Below are 17,404 nucleotides of genomic sequence, written 5' to 3' on the forward strand. Positions count from 1 at the left end.
GAGAGAGAGAGAGAGAGAGNGAGNGAGAGAGAGAGAGAGGTGCGCGCAGATGGAGAGAGGCGAGGGCGGCGAAGAACCCAGGTTCGACGAGGCGGATGGGTCAGCACGACGGCAGGCAACACAGGAGGCGGCGGACAGGTCCCGGCTGGGCGCAGGGGGCACCGGAAACACTCACGTCGAGCTTGCGCGCCTTCTGGAATTTGGTCTTGTCCGACGACGCCTTCCACTCGCTGGCGGCGTCGAGGAAGACGTACTTGTAGTTGCCGTTGAGCGGCTCCTTCCAGAAGGCGAGCCAGGTGACGTCCTTCTTCTCGACCACCTCGCCCCACTTGCCAAACGGCGGCTTGGGCGCCGGCTGGTTGGCGCTGTGGTTGATGGTGACGTCCTCGGGCATGGTGCGGCGCTTGACCTTGCCGGCCTTTGGGTGGGCGCCGCGGCCCAGAAAGAGGCCCGGCGGCTCGATGTTGAAGTTGCCAATCGACTGCTCGGCGCCGTCGACCCAGCAGGTGCGCCACTCCTTTTCCTGCGCCTTGCGCTCCTCGAGCTCGCGCTTCCGCTGCGACGGCGCCTTGGCCTTCTTGGCCGCCGCCTCGGCGTCCTTGATGCCGCGCCAGTGGTTGTACATGTCGCGGAAGTCGAGCTTGTCGAAGCTCTGGATCTTGAGGCCGTTGCGCGGCGGGTACTTTTTCAGGTAGCCCTTGAAGTCGTCGAAGAAGTTCTTGTTGAAGATGGGGTTCTTGGCGTGCTGGGTCTCGAGCTTGACGGCGTAGAACATGGCCACCTCTTCGCTCTCGGGCGGCAGCACCACCGGCTGGCCGTCGTACTTGAGCGTCACGTCCTTTGGCAGCGGCGTGTACGGCTCAGCGAAGCGCGGGCCGTTGTGCACCAGCGTGGTCCACTTCTGCTCGCCGTTGCCCGCCTCGTGCGTCTTGCGCGAGCCGCCCTTTTTCTGCAGCTTGGCCTTGATCTTGGACTTGACCTTCTTGGCCGCCTTGGCCACCTTGCCCATCGCCGAGCCGGCATCGGTGTCGGCGTCATCTCCATCGTCGTCGTCCTCCTCCTCCTCCTCTTCGTCATCCTCGTCGTCATCGTCATCGTCGTCGTCGGACCCGCTCGACCTCTTGCCGCGCACCGAGGCCGTCAGCGGTGCGTCCGAGTCGTCGCCCTCGTCGTCCGAGCCGGCCATGGTCGAGGGCGGCGCCGAGGCCACCACCGACGTTAGCGGCGCGTCCGAGTCGTCGCTGTCGTCGCCGTCGTCCGACGGGGCCTCCTTCTTGACCCCGTTGCTCTTGGCGAGCGGCGCATCATCGTCGTCGCTGCTGCCGTCGTCGCTGGGCGGTGGCTTGACGGCAAGGCCATTGCCATTGCCATTGCCGTTGCCGTTGACCTTGCCGTACGTCCTCGGACGCTTGGCCAGAGGTGCCGAGTCCTCCTCCTCGCTCAGGTCGCTGTCGCTGTCGGCAAGAGGCTTCTTGACTGGCGACGAGCCATTGAGCTTGCCGTGGCCGTTGCCGACGGGGAGGGTGAGCCCGTTGCCGAGCGGCGCTGCAGACGTGGAAGCCGACATGGTGGTTGCTGGATGGTGGCGATACAGAGGGGTGTTCGGTGGTGAAGCGCCGTCCGGAAACCACAGGGGGGGGTCAAAGCTGGTCGGAGCGACGCAAAGTCGATGTCGCGCTGGATGGGGGTGGCGAGCTGACTGTATGGCGAAGCGATAGCTTCAGAGCAGATTGCGCGCGCACCAGCGTTCGTACCAATTGGGAGGTGCGAGATGGGGAGAGCCAAAGGCACGGTGGTGGAGGCAAACGCAAGGACTCGCCCGTCGGGATAGGTTGGGTCAGGCCGGCTGAGCAGCAGCAGCAGTCAGGCGGCGGAGGCGGCGGCGACGCTGGTGTGAATCAACCTGTTCCGAAGGCTGTGCTGGCTACGGATAGGTTTCGCTAGAGCGCAGATCGGCGGATCAGGGGGTCGGTGGCTCGATTTGGCGGATGATATGGGTGACGAGGAGCACCGTGCTGGTCCAGCGCAGTCAAGTGCTGAACGAGGGTCGAGCGCGAATCGTGCCGATAGGCGCGTGTGGCGGAAGCGTCAAGGGCGGCTTTCGGCAAGGAGGCGGCCCGGGGTGAAAGCCAGACAAGACCGGCTGAGGGTGGGACGGCAGCAGACGACCAGCTGCCGAGTCGGACAAGAGGGAGCGTAGGTTTGCTGCGGGGCGCGTGGTGAGGGAGAGTGGCGATGATGATGATGATGGTGGTGGTGGTGGTGGCGATGGTGGTGGGTGAGAAGCAAGCAAGCGATCCCTGCCAGCGTCGAGACCCAGCTGCGATCCAACAGGCCAGGCAAGCCCAGGCAAGGCCAGGACAGGCTCGGACGCGCCGGCAGCCTTGCCAGATGGCCAGCATCCAGGCAGGCAGGGAACGGTTGGCCTCGAAGCCGCCGCCGCCTCCGCCAGCGAAAAAGCAACCGAGGCCGGGATTTTTTTGATTTTTTTTTCTCCCTCTCCTGCCCGCCCGCCTGCCCGCCCGCCTGCCTGCCTGCCAAACCCCCTTGCCCCGACCGGCTCCTGCAGGCAACAGGAAGGGCCGGGCTGGCTGGCTGGCCAGCAGGCAAGCCAGCAGGGTAGGCCAAGCTCCACACGATGCCTGCCAGGCCAGGCTGCGTCGCGCCGCTTGTAGCCCGCAGGCAGAGCGTGCCAGGCAGGAGGCCAGCCCAAGCCCGCTGGCCTCGTGCCTCGGGGACGGCAAGGCCTGCCTAGCCACGCCAGCTTCGAGTCCACCGAACGCGACGATGACGCGCTCGGCGAACCAGATTTTTCGCTCCCTGCCCGGCCAGGCCAGGCCAGGCCAAGCAGCCTGGCAAGTCCGGCGGGGACGTGGCTGGCTGGCGCGGTGAGGCAGGCCAGGCTAGGCAAATGCAAGCTCGACGGGCGTCGATCTGTCGGAGCCGTTCCGTGGGCCCGCCCCCCATGGCTGGCTGGGCGGCTCAGCGCGTCAGCAACTCAGCCTCTGCTTCCCCTCTTCGAAAAGGGTGAGCAGAGTCGTGACGGCTGTAAGCCCAGGTGAAGGGGAAGCTAAGCTTGGAGACGCCGGAGCGGCGGCGGGCGCTAGCGTTGGTACCTCGTCGATGGGGCCCACTTCGACAGCCTTGGAGCCAGAGCGACTGCTCGAGCTGGGCGGACCCGAAGAGCCGCTCGGGCTCACCCGATTGGGCTGGCCCCTGCCAAGATTCCATCTCCGAGTTTCAAACCCGGATCGGGCCGCGCCCGAGAGTGGGGGGCTGCGAGCCAGTTGGCGTGGCTCGGACGAGGGTCCGCGTTGGCTCGATGCGTCCGGCCTGCCTGCCTGCCTGGCCTCGCTCCTCCACATGTCAGCCTGTGCTGGCGTCGCGGGTGTGGCCTGTCGCCTGTCGGCTGTCTCTGGTCGCCTCTTCCGTCAGCCGCCTTTGGGGTCGTGTCGAGCGGCTGCCAGAGAGACCGGCCTCTTGGCACCGCTGGCCGCTGCCATGGCGGAGTGGGCCCGCTGGTCGGCTTGCGTCCGACAGATGGTGACGATGAGCCGCCCGCTCGCCACAGCGCGCAGCAGCACGTTGTAGGTCGACGACGATCAGAGCAAGCGGTCACGGCGGCTTGGTTTGGGATGGTCAAGCCGCCTGCCTGCTGAGCCTGGCCGCCACCTCCACCAGCCTCGTCTAGCTAGCGAGAGGTAGCGAGCGTCGTCTGCTGCCTGCCTGCGTCGCTCATCGGTCATTCTCGACGGGCTGACTCACGTCGAGCAGCTTGCTAGGCTCGCTACGCCAGCTTGCTTGAGCCTCGCACCACCGTAGCCTACCCTAGCCTACCATGGCCTCGTCGCCTCTTCGACATCGCCGCCTCGTCGTCGTCGTCGACTGATGACCTGAACCCCACGAGCGACGGCCAGGCGCGGTGTCGTGTGGCCCTCGCCCTCGCCGCTACTACTCTGCACCCTACCGTACCGCCCCCGCCCGCTGTGTTGGTCCTCGACCCACCCATCCGTCCTTCTCGCTCCTCGACCTCGGCCGACTTGATATCTACCCTCCCTGCCACTGCCTCACCCTCGTACCCCCGACCGCCACCGCCCCTCTTCCTTCCTTTGCCTATCCTTTCCGCCGCCTCGCGCAGATTGCCCGCTTGCCCGCTTGCCCGCTTGCATGTTTCGACCCTCGACCGCCTTGGCCGCCTCGACCTTGTCGTCTCTCCGTCCCCTCACCGCCGCCTCGTCGAGGAGGATCCCCGCTGCAGCACGCCTGGCAGCCATCGGCCAGCACCTCGTCCACCGCCCCTTTAGCGCGTCGGCCACCATGTCGGAAAAGACTTCCCAGGGTCACGAGGTCGTCAAGCCCCCCAACAGTGAGCAGCAGCGGCAGCGGCCGAGTTTGTCGATGCAGCGACCGGCCGACTGACCCATCATCGAGCCAACATCCCTCTTGCCCCCCGATGATTCGCCATCTGCAGCGGGTTGGAAGGGAGAGATCCCGAGCAAGAAGGGCGGCAGCGAGGCCGGCTACCTGCTCAAGGTGAGTCGTCGAATCAACCGCAGCGCCTGCTCATCCCCAACCAACCTGACCTCTGACGACCTCACCTCTGCCGCGTCTCGTCTCGCCTTCTCGACCTGTCCGGTTGGACAACCTCGTACAGCCGCCGTACGTCTGGCGCAGCGACGAATTCGAGGTCAAGTACACGGCAAAGTGCTGGTGCGGCAAGCGTGAGTGGCAGGTCCAGCGGCTTCTTCTTGGGTCATCCACCCCGGCTCTTCCTCTGGCTCTGCCCGGTGGACTTGCGCTTACCTCGCGCTTCCTGTCCTGCCCGTCCCTCGCTCGCTCGCGCCGCCTCTGTCTCCGACAGTCGAGTTCGAGTACCACGGCGACCCGATTGACGCCAAGCACTGCCACTGCACCCAGTGCCAGCGCCTCCACGGCGCTCCGTTCCAGTGGGCCGCCCTGTTCCACAAGACGTCGGTCCGCCTCGCCGAGAGCTGCGACCCCATCTATCTCGATTTCTTCTCGGTGAGTCTGGGCGTTCCAAGGTCCGCGGGGATGAGCTGCGTGGGACACCCCTCTGACCGCCACTTGGCCTTGACGACGACCACGGCGGCGGCGGCGGCGGCGGCATCATCCGACAGACGCAAGAGGGGCACAGCGACCACTCGGTGCCGTGCAAGATTTCGTGCCGCAACTGCCGGTCGCCCATGGCCGACGAGGGGCGCAACATGGTCATGGCCTACCCGTCGTCGTTCCGCTTCAAGGACGGCCACGTCCCCTCGACGTTTGCGCCCACGGCCCACATCTTTTACGGCGAGCGCGTCATGGACGTCGACGACGACGTGCCCAAGTGGAGCGGCCACAAGGAGTCGTCCGAGCTCATGCCCCACGCGCCCAAGGAGGAGGGCGACCGCACCTTTGGAAAGGACAAGACTCACAAGAAGGATAAGCTCGACCTCCAGCAGCAGCAGCAGAATGGGGATGGCGAGGGAGGAGGAGGAGAGGATGCGAGGGCCAAGAGGCCCAGGAACGGGGCTTGAGCGTCCGCCCGCCCCGTCCGCAGGGCCTGGTCCGGCCGGGGCTGCTAGTCCACCAGCCTCCGTCTTCCCGTCTGTCTTTGCAGTCTGCCCATTTGCCCCACGATGCCTGCTCACCAGTAGCACTACGATCAAGACGAGGGAATACACGCACGTCAGCTCCGTCAATCCCGCCTGTCGGTCGGTCTAGGCTGGGCCGTTGCAGAACGGTAGGTGCGCCATCCAATCGTCGCTCGCTGCTGCTGCTGCTGTATTGTCAAGTGCGAGGCTGCAAGGGAGAGAGAGAAGGAAAGGTAGGGGGAGCAAATGGGACCGGGACCTTGGTCGGGACGATGAATCGGGCCGCGATGTGGGTCCTAATCGACTCGGATGGCAGAGTAGATGCGCCTCAAGGACGCATAGGTAGCCAGGAATCCGACGGCGCCTGGTATGATGAGGGCAGAGAAGGACGAAACAGGGCGGCGGGGTGGGTTGAGATAAGGATGGACGAGCGTGCGATGCCATACGAGGCGCAGGGCGAGGGCGAGGGCGAGGACGAGGACGAGGACGAGGTGGCGACCAGGCCAGGTCAGCGCAGCGAGGGGACTCACCGAACAGGGCGAAAAAGAGCGAAGAGAGGATGGTCAGGTACCCGAGGAACAGGACCTTGTTGGCCGTACCTGGCAATTCGAGTCTCGACGTCCAGAAGAAGAGCTGCGCACCCCAACAAGGCAAGGGGAGATGCGGGGGAGGTCACTCGTGTCAGTTTGTCGATATTGTCTTGTCAGCCTTTCGGGGCCGATCAAGGAGGAGGTGAGGGAAGCGGGACGTACACCGTAGGCAAAGAGCCAGAATCCTCCCGCTCCGCCCGTGATAAACGAGCGCCAGTGCCACCGATAGTCTTCGGCGCACAGGTGGAAGTAGGTGAAGAGGATCGTCACTGTCGCCGTCGTCTATTGCGTCGTTTCCCCCCGTGTCCAACGAGGATAACCAGGCAGTGGAGCAGGGGCGGTGCGAGTCAGAGAGCGTTACGATGCAGCATCAACCCCACCGGGCAGGCCGGAGTGCGGACTCACGATGCCGGTAATGATGAATGCGAGCGCGAGGAAGCCAAAGGCGTAGTAGACCTTGGTGCCGAACATCGAGTTGAGGACTGCGGCGGATCGGGGCAGCGTCGAGTCGAGTCGAGTCGAGTCGAGTCGAGGGATGTGGTCAGTGACGTGGCGTGACGAGGCTCAGAGGCGCTCCTCTCTGCGCGGATCGGTCCACGTCTACGCACTGAAAAAGATCTCGAGGAAGCCCGAGGCAAACGTGAGCATGCCCGCCATCAGCGCCGACGGCAGCGGGCGGAGGTACCACGTCTGCTGGTGCGGGATCTGTCGAGGGATCGAGTTGACCTTGACCGGGTGCTGGCAAAGACAGAGAAAGAAGGGGACGCGCGCGCTGCGATCAGCCGAAGTCGATCGCTACATGAGGCTCGTCGTCAGCTCGCTGCGGCCCGCCGACTCACCTGGAAGCCGCCTCGACGGATGCCGACGACGGAGCCGAGCAGCGTGAGCGGCACGCTGATGAGGAACCACAATGCGATGAGCGCAAAGAACGTGCCAAACGGCACCGCGCCCGAAGACCCGCTAAAGATGAGGAAGTAGTTGAGCAGGCTGGCGTGGGGCAGGGAGGCAAGGAAGAGGAAGAAGAGAAGAGGAGAGCAGGCGATGCACATCGCGTCAGCCTCGCCGTCGCTCTCCGCCTGCAGGACCCTGTCCGTCGACTGGCTGGCAGCCGAGCGAACCGTCGAGACTCACTTGACGATGGCAAACACGGCGACGGGGAAGAGGGTGGCGGTGAGGAAGATGGTCTTTTTCCAGTTGTCGCCGCCGAGGCTGGCGTACGTCTTGCTCGACACGTAGCCGGCGATGCTGCCGAAGAGGGTCCAGGTGACAATCATGACGGTGCCGAGCGATCCGCGGTTCGAGGGGCTGAGGAAGCCGAGCAGCGCAAAGACGAGGGTGACGGCGGCCATGGCGACGAGCTGGCTGCCGGAGCCGACGAGGACCGAGAGGAGCATGGGATGGCGCGGCGGGCGGAAGACCTCGCCGTGGACGAGCTTCCAGCCAAAGTCTTCCTGGACGTCTTCGGTGAGGTCGATGGCGTTGTAGCGGTTGATGTCGCGGCTGACGGAGCGCATCAGGATCATGCCGACCTGCAGGCAGGGGGGCGCGGCGCGCAGGCAGATGCGAGAGGCGGGGGGTTGGAGAGCGAGGGAGAGTGCGATAGAGAGGGAGGCAAACGAAGTCGGCGATGAGCCGGCGCGACAGAGTCACAACAGCTGGGCGCAACGAGGGAACTGTCCGCCGGCAAGCGCAGACGCACCATGATGCAGAGGAAGGCGACAATGACGACCGAGTTGACGAGCGAGAACCAGTGGATGCGCGGGTCGAAGACCTTGAGGTAGGCGTCCCAGCGGGTGGCCCAGGGCGTGTCGCTCTGCTTCCAGTAGATGTTGTAGGTGTAGGCGACGTCGGTGGTCGAGGCGTTGCTGAGCTGGACCGAGCCGGCGGCCTTGCAGTTGGGCTGCTGGTTGGCGCCGACGCCGCGGAGCGAGTCGATGGTGAGCGGGTAGATCTTGGCGCCGACGACGCGGTACTCGTTGGGTGCGCGCTGGTGGTAGTCGATGTAGATGTCAAAGTGGTTGTTGAGGGCGGGCGGGTCGTAGGGGTTGAAGTGCTCGTCGAGCAGGCGGCCGAGGGCGAAGCCGGTCGAGAGGAACTCTTCGTGCGTCTTGACCTCTTTGCGCGACTCGGCCACGGGGAGGCCGTCGACCATCCAGTTGACTGCGTACTCCTCGCGTATCCGGTCGTTGATGAAGTTGGCGTGGTCTGGGGTGAGGCGGACGCGGCATAGCTCGTTGCACGTCTGGTCCTGGAGCATGGCCGCGCGTACGGGGCTGTTGTAGATGCGGTCGCCAAAGAGGACGCTGCCGAGGCCCTCGCTCTCTGGCTTTGGCCCTCCGTCGGGTGCGCAAAACTGGAAGCGCGGGTCGTAGTAGTCGTACATCAGGACGCTCTTTACCTGGGAGGTGAAGGCCTTTGCCTCGAGCGCGTTGACGGTGAAGGGGACGGGGTCGCCCTTGCGGTAGGAGCGAGGTGCGCTTCCGGGGAGGTACCATGCGTTGGCGGCGGTGGGCAGCTGGGCCAGTGTGAGGGCAACGAGGGCGGTGGTTGTGGCGGCGAGGGTGCGTTGGAGCAGCGCGCATCGACGCCCGCGTCCACGCCTCGGTCGCTCCTCGATGGCCGTCATTCTTGTTGCGGCGCGAGGGCGGTAGCTATGCGAGCCGATTCGCTGCAGCCAGGGAAGGAGCGGCGTCTTGCGACGAAGGCGATGATGGGGATCCGGACGATGCGATGGCAAAGGCGAGAGCAGCAGCGGTGGTGGCGCAAGGAAGGAAGGAGGTGGTGAGCCAGCAAGCCAGCCTTGGGAATTTCCAGGCCTGGAAAAATGCCGCCGCCGCCGCCGCCACCGCACCGGCCAGCGCAGCAGCGTCCGACTTTGCGCTGCACTGCGCTGCTGGCATGGCTCGTGCCCACCGGCAGGCTGCCTGGCGCCGGCCGGCCGCGGCCCGCGTTCCGAGCCAACCTGCCGGCCCGTCACACCAGCCCAGACCCACCGACGGACGGCCTCAAGCCGAAGACGACGAGCTGCCGACAGAGTCTGAGTAGTATGCCATGCTGCCAGCTCTCATCCTTCCTTGCCGCCCACCACGACCACCACCCCACCGACATCACCTTGGCCCACCCCATCTTCGTCGCTCCCGCCTGTTTACCCCCCTGCCTTGTCTTACCGACCGCCGCCCACCATGGCCAGCTCCACCGGGCGCAAGCTCAAGATCCTCATGGCCCATGGCTACACGTCCAACTCGTTCATCTTCTCCAAGCGCTCCGGCGCAATCCGCAGGGCCTGCCGCGACGTCGCAGACTTTACCTTTATCAACGGGCCCCTCCTCGTACAGCCCATCACAGACGTCTCCGCCATCGACGTCGACGCCCCCGAGGGCTCCCAGGGCCAAACAATCGACGAAAACACCCCCATCGAGGAACAGCCCCGCGCATGGTGGAGGACCAACGACGACGGCGTCTACCTAGACTGGGACGTATCCGTGCGCTACCTCAACGAGGTCCTCGAAAAAGAGGGCCCCTTTGACGCCGTATGGGGTTTCAGCCAGGGCGGATGCCTCGCCGGCCTCCTCGCCGCCGCCTTTGAGCACCCGGAAAAGGTGCCCGGCCTCCGCCTCCCCGCCAACCAGGGCCCCTTCCGCTTCGCCATCGCCGTATCCGGCTTCCGCAGCAGGGACCCCGTCCACCAGGCGCTCTTCGAAAAGCCCGTACAGACCCCCGTCCTGCACGTTCTCGGAAGGTGAGCTCATCCGCCCGCCCCGCCCATCCTGGCCGCCAAGACGATAACCACGGCCAAAGCACGCTTGCTGAATCTCCAACTCCCCCGCCGCTGCTCTTCTCTGGTCTCCTCCGCGCTTCGCAGAGCCGACCACATCGTCGACCTTGAGCGATCCCAGTCCCTCGTCGACATCTGCGCCAACTCCCGCGTCGAGCTCCACGACGGCGGCCACGCCCTACCCTCGCAGTGAGTGCCCCGCCTTGACACCTGTCCTCTGCTACCGCTGCTCTGCCGTACCAAGGCTGCACTGTCTCACCCTCTCAATCTTGCATGGCCACGCTTCTGCAGAGCGCCGTGGCGCAACTTCTTCCGCGACTTTGTCTCGACCTTCGCCTCGGATCCCTATGTGCCCAACGACGCCTGGCGCACCGTCGCTGGACCCTCGGACCGACCGCGTGGCGAGACGCCGGGCACCAGCGCCGCCGCCACCCCGCTCGCCTCGGGCACCACCACCCCCGTGACCTCCCAGGACCCCGCAGGTGAGCAGGCGTCCGCCGGACAGCTGGCAGCGGCGGCGGCGGCAGGTGGAGCGACCGCGGCAAAGACGCAGAAGCGCGACGTCGACCCGTCCAATCCAGGCAGGACGGTGCCGAGTAAGAAGTCCAACCAGCCCTTCTTGGCTCATCAGCGATGGCTGGAGGCCAAGGCGGCTGAGCGAGCCAAGGCCGGCCTGCCGCCCGTCGCGCAGGAGCCTAGGCGGCAGCAGAGCGCCGACGCCGCCCAACCTGGAGCGGCAGGCGCGCTGCTGTCGACCATCAAGATGGCGCTATTGGGCCTCGTGATTGCGGCGGCCGTCGGTCAGTTTATCGCCGGTGACGTCTTGTGGGGCTACCGCGGCAAGTGGGTCAAGTGGAAGACGTACTTTCCGGTGAGGATCTACGAGCCGCTCGACAAATTGCCCGCATCGGTCAGATGGGAGGAGTGGCGCAACAGAGAAAGTCACCGCCGTCGCTGTCGCCATCGCCGCCGCCGCCGCCGCCGCCGCTGGGGCGATTGCTGATGCAGTTCGAGAGACATGCTCAGCTGACTTGATCGCTCGCCCCTTTGTTCCACACAGCAACGTGAGAGGATCTTTTCGCAGCCGGAGCTGGCGCTGTACAACGGCCGGGATCCCAGCAAGCCGGTCTACGTGCGTACGGGTGTGCCGCCATGTGCGTCGGGTCGCTTTCCCTGAGCTACACGCCTCGCTGACTGCCTGCTTCTCCACACCCCCTCTTTGACCGTCAGATTGCGATCCTGGGCGACGTGTACGACGTCACGCCGTCGCGGCACATTTACGGACCGGGCGGCAGCTATTCGTTCTTCAGCGGCATCGACGCATCGCGGGCGTATGTGACGGGATGCTTCCAGGAGCACCTGACGCACGACGTCCGTGGCCTCGACGATTCGCAGATGAAGGTGAGCCGTGGTGCCGGCCTGCCCGTCGGTCGATGCTGCCGTGCGTGGACGTGGTGACGCAGGAAGGAGGCTGACCCGCGCGGCCGTTCCTCGCCCTTTTTTTCCTCGCCCTCCCTCCCGCCTGCCTCACATAGGCGCTGCTCGGATGGAAGTCGTTCTACGACAAGAGCGACAAGTACGACAAGGTGGGCCGGGTCGTGTTGCCGCAGCTGGGCGACGACGTGCCCATCCCGGAGATGTGCGAGAGCGCGACGCCGCAGCAGTCCTAGTCCTAGGCGGCTGTCGGCGGTCGGCGGTCGGCCATAGAGCGACCAGAAACGGGAATAGAAGCCTAGACGCAGAACCAGCCGATCGGTTGTGTGCGTGTGAGCGATGCACAGGCATGGTCGCGCCCGCTCGACCTGGCGTCCTCGGTCGGATGCCCTCAGTCGTGCTGGCCAAGACGCGCGGTCGCCCCCCAGTCCATCACTGCAACGACACTCGGGCCTGGACCGCGGAGAAGAGCAGTTACCACGTTTGAGCCGCGCAGGGCAACATATACCGGGCCCTGGGCAGACCTCGCTGGTGCTACTGCCCGACCCCTGGCACACTGGCGACTCTGCTCCTCGAATGTGGACGCCTTGCCTGGTTTGCCCCCACTCAAACCTCCTCGCTCGCCCTGTCTAGCCTCTTCCTTCCTCTCTCTCCACCTTTGGAGTGCGTCGAAGAGGAGGCAAGGAGACGGGAGATCAACCCGACCACTTTGCCACTCGTCGAGGCCGGCGGGATCCATGCGGCGTTCAGGGAGGCGACGAGGCCAGCACAGAGGTCGAACCCAGACGCGCAGCGACGAGACGAGCGGCGCGGGCTCTGTTCGCATACCCGCCCGCTCTCGTGCGTCATTCTCATCTGCATCGGAAGTCACTCCCGCGATGCGTACAATGCTCACCATCCAGTGGGCTCGCTCGAGCATGCAATGGTCCTTCCGTCTGTGCAATTATATCGGTCCCACGCGGGCTGGTGCAGACCCAGACCCAGAGCCAGAGCCAGAGCATGGTTTGCCGGTCGATACGTGCCTCTCTCCGGGTTCCAGAAGCGCAAAGGCCGGATCACACCGCCAATGCCGCAGCATGGGCTGGCTTGGCGTCGTACAACCCGTCCAGGGCGCGATCGATCGGGGCCGGTCCGAGAACATCGCTGCACAACGGCGCTCCCGAGCAGACCAAAGTTGTGGCGCAGAGAAGCGGTGGCTTGGCGGCATTCCCATTCCGCGTCCCCGACATGACGCCGGTCGCGGTGGGATCGAAGGACGAGGAGAACGAGAGTCCGATCTGCGTCTGCAACGGTACATACGGTACGGCGTGGCGGAGGTAAAGAACAGAACGGTAAGCAAGCAGCACAAAGGATGTACAGAGGTCGAGGTCGGGGTCGGGGTCGGAGAAGCACGGAGCGACCAGACCGCCGCTGCTTGTCGATGTCGATCTCGGAACCAGGCAGGCCAGGCCAGGCCTGGCCTGGCCAGGTGGTGGATTTCCCACGCTCTCTCCGATATGAGGTCCTGCCCGCGCTCTGTTCAAAGCCGGATGGCGTCGGCATCGGGCTCGATAGCTCGCAACCTGTCACACGGACAACGTGTCCCTTCTCCCCTACTCACAACCTTCTTCCCCCGCCCGGGCGTCTATCGAACAGAGATCCCGCCTATCCCTCCTGCTCATGCATCAGCCTAGCCATCAATCAAGGAGGGAGGAACAGGTACAGATTCCCGGCCGGCTTCCGGAAACGCATCGGGTATCACGCCTCCCCCCCCCCCCCATCCCTCTTCCATCCCCGGTCCATCTCCGGAGGAAGCCTTCCGTCGTTTTGTTTGCTTTGAGCCGCGGGGATGCTGTCCCCTTCGTCGTCTAGAGGAAGGGTCGAGACCGTCGCTCTGACCTCCATTGGTCTGTCCAACCTCTCGCCGCTCTCTCTTCCTCATGGCTATTCGTCTGTCCGCCACGCACTGGGCACTGGCTGCACCCCGTCTACGATCTTCCAGTCATTGCCTGCCTTCCCGCCCGCCTGCCTGCACAGCGCCAAAACCCGCCACTGGATGTGCCGCCGCGACCACCACGACCACGGCCTGCATCCTTGTCGTCTTTCGGGTAGCCTTGTCCGTTCGTGCGGAATGGCGTGGTCCACGCCGTGCAGCGGCTACTTGTCGCCCCTCCGGCTTTCCATGTCCGGAGATCCTGTGCCGCGAGAAAAGACAAGAGAGACGGATACGCTCGCCAGTCGCCACGCCATGCCACAGCAACCCGATGCGATGTCCGTAGCAACGAGGCCCGAAGACGGCGGACGGGACGACGACGAGCGATGCACGACGGATCTCGATCTCTTGGCTTGCTTGCTTGCCCCCGTTCTCTCGAATGGCTTGCCAAGAGAGGACAGGGTGGCGTCCCCACTCACAAGTCTACTGCAGCCGCGCACATATGTGCAGCACACCAGAACGCATCTGTGGCCCCTGTACATCAGCTGCCCGCCTGCCATTGTTGCCACAGTATGTACAGTACATACGTGGCTTAGCTGCCTGGTAGGCATGGCCAGGACGGAGAGCGAGTAGAAGCGAGAAAGGGGCAGTGGCATCATGGTGCCCGTGCGTTAGCGTCCTGAGCTGCAACCTGCATGGGCGGTGGCAAACCGTGCTCAGAGGGTCGACGAGTGATGGCGGCGAAAAGCGACAATGGCGGCAGGCAGGGTCAATGAGGCTACCTTGGGGTGACTGGACGACGATTGAGGCCCACACGGGCATCGCCAGTCAGCTTGCGCTATCCAGTCGTACGTGGTTTCGCACCTACCGCGGACGTCCTCCATCTTCTCCCCATGGTCGTTCGCCCAAGCCCGTCATGCTGCTCTGTTGCCGGCCATCTCATCTCATTGGTGACTCATGGAGCCGCCTCGACCTTGCCCTAGACGACGCTACGCAGGAGGCGATGAAGCTACTGTACATATGTACCTACGATCTGAGGGTTGTGACGAACGCCGAAGAGACGCGTTGCGCCCTCTACTGTAAACGAGCAGGAGGGAGCACAAGGTCGGACGTCGAGCGGCAACCCCCAGGTGACTTCTGGAAGTCGAACCCCGGATATCCTCTCAGTATCTGGCAGGCTCCCAAGCATCGGGTATGGAGATGGCGCGGATCGTCTGGGATTGAAACGCGACGCACACGGGGGCGAGGCCGGCGCGACCAGACGAGAGAACGGAGGTGGTGGGCGCTGAGGTGGCACGGCGAGAGGGGTGAGCAGGGACATGCCTGTCGCGCGGGCTAGACCGGGATGGGGCTGCGGCTGGTATGGCTGTTCTCCCCAACATTACTGGCTTCACGCAGGCAGTAGTCAAGACTCAGTCGCCGGCTGGGTTACGGCGAGAATGATGTTGGCGAGATCGATGTGACGGCCACCTCGTCGCGCCGCCTGACTTCCAAGCCAGGCCAGGCCAGGCTGGATCGTCGACGTGCGCGGAACAGGCCAGGCCAGGCAAAGCCAGGAGGCAACACGAGGTCAGCCAGACGAGCGGTCCGAGAGAGGGACGGCTTGTGGCCTTGCGGCGCAGAGCGGCTCCTGATATCGAGCTCGCTTGCTTCCTGCTGCAACGGCGCTAACTAAGGCCACAGGGCCCGGTCGGAAAGGGTCGAGCGAAGGAGTCGAGGTCCCTAGGTACATGGGGCTGTTACGGGCATGAATCGAACGGGGCGCTGTCGGCGAGCCCCAGCTACAGTGGCCAAGCTTCATTCTCGCATCACTCTAACTGCCCGTCAGCCTACTGTAACGGCCCGGTGGTTCAGCAGCCCATGCATGGTGTCGGTAGCGCTTGGCGGCGTAGGCGAGGGGTGAGGTCGCAGATCCCGTTTCACGTTCAAGATGGGAGCCGCTGTCCTCCCCCGTTTGGCTCCTTCCCGACCCCATCGCCAGACCGGGCTCGCTCCCGCCCACTGGCTTGGCAGGCTAGGACGTCGTATGTACAGTACGTACCGTGCCCCGGGTGGCAGACCCGCCTCAGCTTGCCAAGCGACCTCGCGACGGCCGAGCTGACCTGGTATGACCGCGTCGGCCTTTCGACGGCAAGCAAGCAGACACACATGCGACGGCAAGCGAGTGCGGGGTAAGCACAAGCAGCGCGTACTGCCGGGCGGCCATAGGGTCACGGTCGAGGTGTCAGCATGATGCTCTTTCTCCCTTCGAGACCGACAGGCTGGCGGTTTCATGGGGACACTCGCGCCACTGCAACGTCGACTGGCCGACTACCGAGAGCGCTTTTGCCGCACGCCATACGAGAACGAGGAAGGGACCTCGTCGGTACAGCCAGACCCGGAGACCTTGGGTAGGTAGAAGGCAAGGTTATCGTCGCCGACGGAAGACCAGCGCTGCAAGCAGACACATACGTACATGGGTACTTTCTGCGGATTTTACGTCGTTCGGAAACCCGGTCACGGGTACCAGGCAAGCTTCACACTGTACCGCTGCCCGCTGCGCGGTGATCACCGCCGGGATGGCTTACGAGCGAGACAATGGGAAGGGACGACTCAGGTCGGGCGGAGAAGCCAGGCAATCTCCCCCTCCTGTCCTCCCCGCACTCTGGCATCCGAGCGCGCATCAAAAGAATCTTGATGGCGAGCCTGACGAGGCACAGCGTGGACTCTTCTCTTGATCCTTTCAATGACCGAGGCTGCGGGCGAGCCTTCCATACTGTGCACGCACGACAGCACAACAGTCGTCTCGCTGCGTTCGATCCTGCGGCAGAGTCGCCATCCAGAGGCGCTGTTCGAGGAGCGGTGACGCGGTGATGCTGAAAAAGCAGGTGGCAAAGAAGATTAAAAAAGAGATTGTGCCCAGGTGACTGGCACAGCCAGCAGATGGTCGCGCGAATCGGCCAGCGGTTCAGACGTGACTAGGCTTGCAAGTGGAGATTTGTGTTGTGTTGTCGCGATTCGGGCCGACGGGCTGAATCCAAGCAAAGCTGCCACAGTGGCACAAGTGGCCAAGATCTCGTCACAGATGGGCGCCGCGTCACCGGCGGCCCGAGCCGAATGGGGCGCGTCCGAGAGCGTACTGTAGCGGCGTCTCGATCTCTTGCCAAGCAAGGTTCCCATGCACGTACGTCGTCTGGGCGAGATGTACTGTAGATGCGGGCCCGCCGCGCTCCCATTGCGCAGCGCAACGCCCGCCGTTCGGGGCTGGCGGGCCAAAACGCCTGCAAGCAAGTGAACGACTTGCGGCCCGCGGCGGCGTCGGCGGCGGCGACCTCGCCTAAGGCGCCAAGGAGGCGTGTTCGGCTTCGGCAAGGTACCGGTAGGCAGGTAGCACCGGGTTCGGCCCGCGCCCGACGCTAGGCGCCTGGCGAGGACGGTCAATTCCGCACTTGCTGACCGACTGTGACCGGGCGCGCCGCTCAAGGCGGCGGTTCGGCAAGGATATCGGGTGGACCCAGCTTTGTCGTCGGGACGCGATGCGATGTGATGCGATGCGATGTGATGAGATGCGAAGGCCTGGCCTGGCCTGGCCTGCCCGTGCTGACCAAACCCGTCGCAGCGAGCCAATCGGCGTCGCCTTGTCGATAGGCGCTGCGCAGAGCTGAGGCCATGGTGGACCAGGATCTGGGGACCCCTTTGCCAAGCAGTCGTGCGGTTCGAGGCATGATGCGGTCAAGGGGCCTGGCGGCGGGCCTTCTCTACCTGCACCTGCGCGAATTCGTGCGCCTGTACCACAAAGCAGCCCCTCATCCATCAAGCTGCCAGGCAGCGCGGCACTCCTTTTGCACCAGCCCCCTGAGTTCTCAATCGTACGTAGGTGACCTGCACGGCGAGAAGGACAAGGAGTGGCCGGGACCTCGTTGCATGCCGGTTGCGCTGCTGCCGCTGGAGCGGGCAGCTGAAGCCCTCTGACCCGCCAAGGAACTCGCATCACATGCGAGAGACACAAAGGCAGGGCGGGCGGTCGAGGGGTCAGCTACAGTAGATCTCTGTCTGTGAGTCGGGCCGGTGCCGACGAGTGCAGTATCGAAGGGGGGAAGACGCTGGCGGCGGTCGAGAA

The 17,404-nt window shown here is 64.7% G+C and overlaps 4 protein-coding genes across 4 annotated transcripts in view; 2 read left to right on the top strand and 2 right to left on the bottom strand.

Moving 5' to 3' along the window:
• Nucleotides 1-1,567, bottom strand: part of PFL1_03209 (uncharacterized protein) — a gene marked incomplete at both ends in the record, with an annotated part of 3,814 nt that extends 2,247 nt beyond the window's left edge. Inside the window, one exon of the mRNA XM_007880724.1 lies at nucleotides 176-1,567. Coding sequence (XP_007878915.1) covers nucleotides 176-1,567 — 1,392 coding nt within the window. The remainder of the gene's footprint in view (nucleotides 1-175) is intronic.
• Nucleotides 1,568-4,167: 2,600 nt separating this feature from the next.
• On the top strand, nucleotides 4,168-5,537 carry PFL1_03210 (uncharacterized protein; the record flags this gene model as incomplete). Its single annotated transcript, XM_007880725.1, has 5 exons — nucleotides 4,168-4,366; nucleotides 4,472-4,533; nucleotides 4,655-4,721; nucleotides 4,862-5,022; nucleotides 5,139-5,537. 5 exons carry the CDS (start codon nucleotides 4,168-4,170, stop codon nucleotides 5,535-5,537), a joined length of 888 nt encoding a protein of 295 aa, XP_007878916.1.
• Nucleotides 5,538-5,890: 353 nt separating this feature from the next.
• PFL1_03211 (uncharacterized protein) lies at nucleotides 5,891-8,810 on the bottom strand (the record flags this gene model as incomplete). Its single annotated transcript, XM_007880726.1, has 8 exons — nucleotides 5,891-5,958; nucleotides 6,125-6,227; nucleotides 6,347-6,466; nucleotides 6,590-6,666; nucleotides 6,793-6,922; nucleotides 7,024-7,171; nucleotides 7,316-7,713; nucleotides 7,884-8,810. The coding sequence occupies 8 exons, from the start codon at nucleotides 8,808-8,810 to the stop codon at nucleotides 5,891-5,893; spliced, it is 1,971 nt and encodes a 656-aa protein (XP_007878917.1).
• A 556-nt stretch (nucleotides 8,811-9,366) lies between these two features.
• On the top strand, nucleotides 9,367-11,629 carry PFL1_03212 (uncharacterized protein; the record flags this gene model as incomplete). Its single annotated transcript, XM_007880727.1, has 6 exons — nucleotides 9,367-9,923; nucleotides 10,047-10,148; nucleotides 10,251-10,830; nucleotides 11,020-11,091; nucleotides 11,190-11,360; nucleotides 11,495-11,629. 6 exons carry the CDS (start codon nucleotides 9,367-9,369, stop codon nucleotides 11,627-11,629), a joined length of 1,617 nt encoding a protein of 538 aa, XP_007878918.1.
• Nucleotides 11,630-17,404: the final 5,775 nt, after the last annotated feature.

The sequence above is a fragment of the Pseudozyma flocculosa genome (genome assembly GCF_000417875.1).
Source record: "Pseudozyma flocculosa PF-1 unplaced genomic scaffold scaffold00009, whole genome shotgun sequence".
NCBI lineage: Eukaryota > Fungi > Basidiomycota > Ustilaginomycetes > Ustilaginales > Ustilaginaceae > Pseudozyma > Pseudozyma flocculosa.